This window comes from Sinocyclocheilus rhinocerous, unplaced genomic scaffold (genome assembly GCF_001515625.1).
Source record: "Sinocyclocheilus rhinocerous isolate Xijiao unplaced genomic scaffold, SAMN03320098_v1.1 scaffold818, whole genome shotgun sequence".
Classification (NCBI taxonomy): domain Eukaryota; kingdom Metazoa; phylum Chordata; class Actinopteri; order Cypriniformes; family Cyprinidae; genus Sinocyclocheilus; species Sinocyclocheilus rhinocerous.
In genome coordinates, this window is record NW_015664989.1 from 1,949,507 (window position 1) to 1,952,780 (window position 3,274).

At 35.2% G+C, this 3,274-nt stretch overlaps 1 protein-coding gene across 1 annotated transcript in view; it reads right to left on the minus strand.

Annotated features, from left to right (window-relative positions):
• The window catches only part of LOC107730564 (growth factor receptor-bound protein 14-like), a 25,610-nt gene that overhangs the window by 16,317 nt on the left and 6,019 nt on the right, over nt 1-3,274 (minus strand). Inside the window, exon 4 of the mRNA XM_016541420.1 lies at nt 2,028-2,102. Within this exon, the coding sequence (XP_016396906.1) occupies nt 2,028-2,102 (75 nt within the window). The remainder of the gene's footprint in view (nt 1-2,027; nt 2,103-3,274) is intronic.

The window sequence follows — 3,274 nt, forward strand, 5'->3', positions numbered from 1 at the left end:
TAAATAAATAAAATAACATTTTATTCATCTAGTTGCCAAGGCAACATTTCTCATTTGCAATCAGTTTAACTTGATGTATAAATTAACGAAAACTAAAACTGAAATAAATATTAAAAAGTTTAATAATTTTTAAAAAATTTATTAAAAAAATATAGTTTTTTAAAATAATGATAAAAACACAACGAAATTACTAAAACTGTAGCTAAAATTAAAATGAAAACGAAAATATAAAAATTTAAACAATCAAAATATTAATAAAAACTATAATAGTATCTAAGTGATAGTAAAGCAAAAATGATTGGAAATTATTATTAATAATAATGTAATTTCATAAAAAAATTAAATTATATACAAATTGTATGAAAATAAAAATATACATACAAATTACAATAAATATAATTATACTGTATATACAATAAAAGTATTTTACACCACAAAAGAAAAAAAAAAAATTATTTACCTATTTAATATTTTTGTTGTTGTTGTTGTTTTGTTTTGATTTTAGGGTGAAATATAACCTACCCTGATCAAATGATGCATACGCCTGTGAATTGAACATTTCAACAAACTTTTGTTTCTTGTTTATGTGTTGTTTATGCTGTTTCCACACAGTGTATGTGCCTGTATAATGTCCAAAAGACATAGCTAGCAGAAGAAACAATAGCCATTTCTCAATACCAAGTACACAAAGTTTGGACTTGCATCCTTGGTAGTTCGTACTTGGCAAGTTCGACTCAGGAGTGCAAACTCCCGTGGAAGTCCGGTAATTCCGTAAATGGAACAGCAGCATACTTGATAACGCCAGTAAGCTCGCCTTGCCTACTCCAGTTATCCCCACTGTTTGTATAATTACAATAACACAAAATATGATATCAAACACCACTGCCTCTTTTCATTTTCAGTTTAGTTTTGTTTAGTTTTTTTTCCAACTACAAAAACGTGGTTCAGCAATGCGTACATACTTTGATTACCTTCACTGTATCTAAACTTATAACAAAACTAAATATAAAACCAACAATACACATCCATTAAATATAAAACACAAAAAATATATAAAACATATTAATATGTGTTTCAGGCAATATATACACATGTATGCTACATCAGCTGTTCGACGGTAGATAAATATATAAAGTTACGAAACTAAACTTTGTGCTCAGCCAAAATGATATGACCAGGAACAAATAACAGATTCATGAGACCAAAGATTGCCTGTTAGATATACCTAAAACTAATTATATCTCATGTTTAACCACTACAGAGACATTAGAGCCAGTGGCATATGTCAGAATGACTAGCCAATGTAAGGCTGCTCTCAGCGGGATACATGAGCACTGAGCGCCGAAATCGGTGCGGCTAATTTTCAAATAGGTGTTCTCTTTATAAATAACTTTGTATCTTTATAAATCTCATCTGAAAAACTCTTAGAACTAAATTTCTGTCATGACAACCCTTGGTGGGATTATACAGATCATACAGATATAGCAGATCTATACAGGTGGAGCTGGGGAAGGTGGAGGGTTTCTGAAGCAAGCTGCAACTGCTACGGCAAGCACTAGTCATATAAGAATGTTGAGCAGCGAGCTCATTGGCTACTGATACAGGAGAGAACCAATCAGCTGTGCCATGTGATGATGTCATTAGGTCAGATTGAGTTAGACCTATCGGACTGCGCCATCTAGAGTTTCATGCCAGAACTCTGTATTTCATGACATAATAACAGTAGTATTTTGAAAATAATGCAGGTTTTCTCCTCCGACATTAATGCTCATGGGTCACGGATACCTGGCTGCCTCAAATTTGCACAAATCACCTTTTGATGCATCCTCGATAAAAGGGGCGGAGCAAAAACACATCCGAGGTTTGAAATGTACTTGGATAGATGTTCACTTTGAATTGGAACAGTACTTGGGCAACGACTGATGATGTTTCACAAGTCCAGACAAAAGCGCATATTGAGAAACGGATAAGGACTCTGTGCGCCTTTATTAATAATAATAATAATAGCATAAGATGAAGATCCTCACCTGTATAAGTTGTGAGTGGTTCATGATTCCATTGCTTTCACTGGATACAGACACCATGTGCTCTGGGAAAAAGTCCTGCAATGACACAGATAAATCCAGCATCTTCACAAAAATTTGAGGTTTAACTTTGAGGTAATTTTCAGCATATAATCTAAGCTAACATCACTCTTAAACACGGTGTTAGTAATTAGCATCTAAACAAACGCCAGCAAGTTGCATATATGTGTGTGTATATATACACATATACACACATACAGTGAGTATAGAAAAGAATCTGCCCCCTTTAATATAATCACATTTTGTTGCTTTGCAGCCTGAAATGAAGATGGACACAGTTTTTGTTTTATCCAGCGGTATTTACTCAAGTAACATCCAAGTGAAAGATATAACACCAATAAATAAATAAATAAATAAAACAGAATCACTGAGTTGTAAAAAGGATCACCCCCTTGTGTCAGTATTTTGTAGAACCACCTTTTGCTTTAATTACAGCCTTTAGTCTGTTGGGATTCGTCTCTACTAACTCTGCACATCTAGACATCCTTCAACCACTGTGAGCTCAGTTCTGCTGTGTGCTTTGGGTCGTTGTCACGTTGGAAGGTAAACCTTCTTCCCATTGACAACTTTCTGGCAGAGCAGCAGATTTTCCTCAAGAATTTGACGGTATTTTGCCCCACGAGTGCTCCAGTCCAAATGAAGATGGACACAGTTTTTGTTTTATCCAGCGGTATTTACTCAAGTAACATCCAAGTGAAAGATATAACACCAATAAATAAATAAATAAATAAAACAGAATCACTGAGTTGTAAAAAGGATCACCCCCTTGTGTCAGTATTTTGTAGAACCACCTTTTGCTTTAATTACAGCCTTTAGTCTGTTGGGATTCGTCTCTACTAACTCTGCACATCTAGACATCCTTCAACCACTGTGAGCTCAGTTCTGCTGTGTGCTTTGGGTCGTTGTCATGTTGGAAGGTAAACCTTCTTCCCATTGACAACTTTCTGGCAGAGCAGCAGATTTTCCTCAAGAATTTGACGGTATTTTGCCCCACGAGTGCTCCAGTCCCTGCTGCAGAGAAACACCCAGAACAGGATATGACCTCCTCCATGCTTTACTGGAGGAATCTGTTATTTGGATGCTGAGCTGGATTGGATTTCTGCCAGATGTATCGTTTGGAGTTGAGGCCAAATAATTCAATTTTAGTCTCATCTGCCTCAGAATCTTCAAGGTGTGTTTTGGCAAAGCTC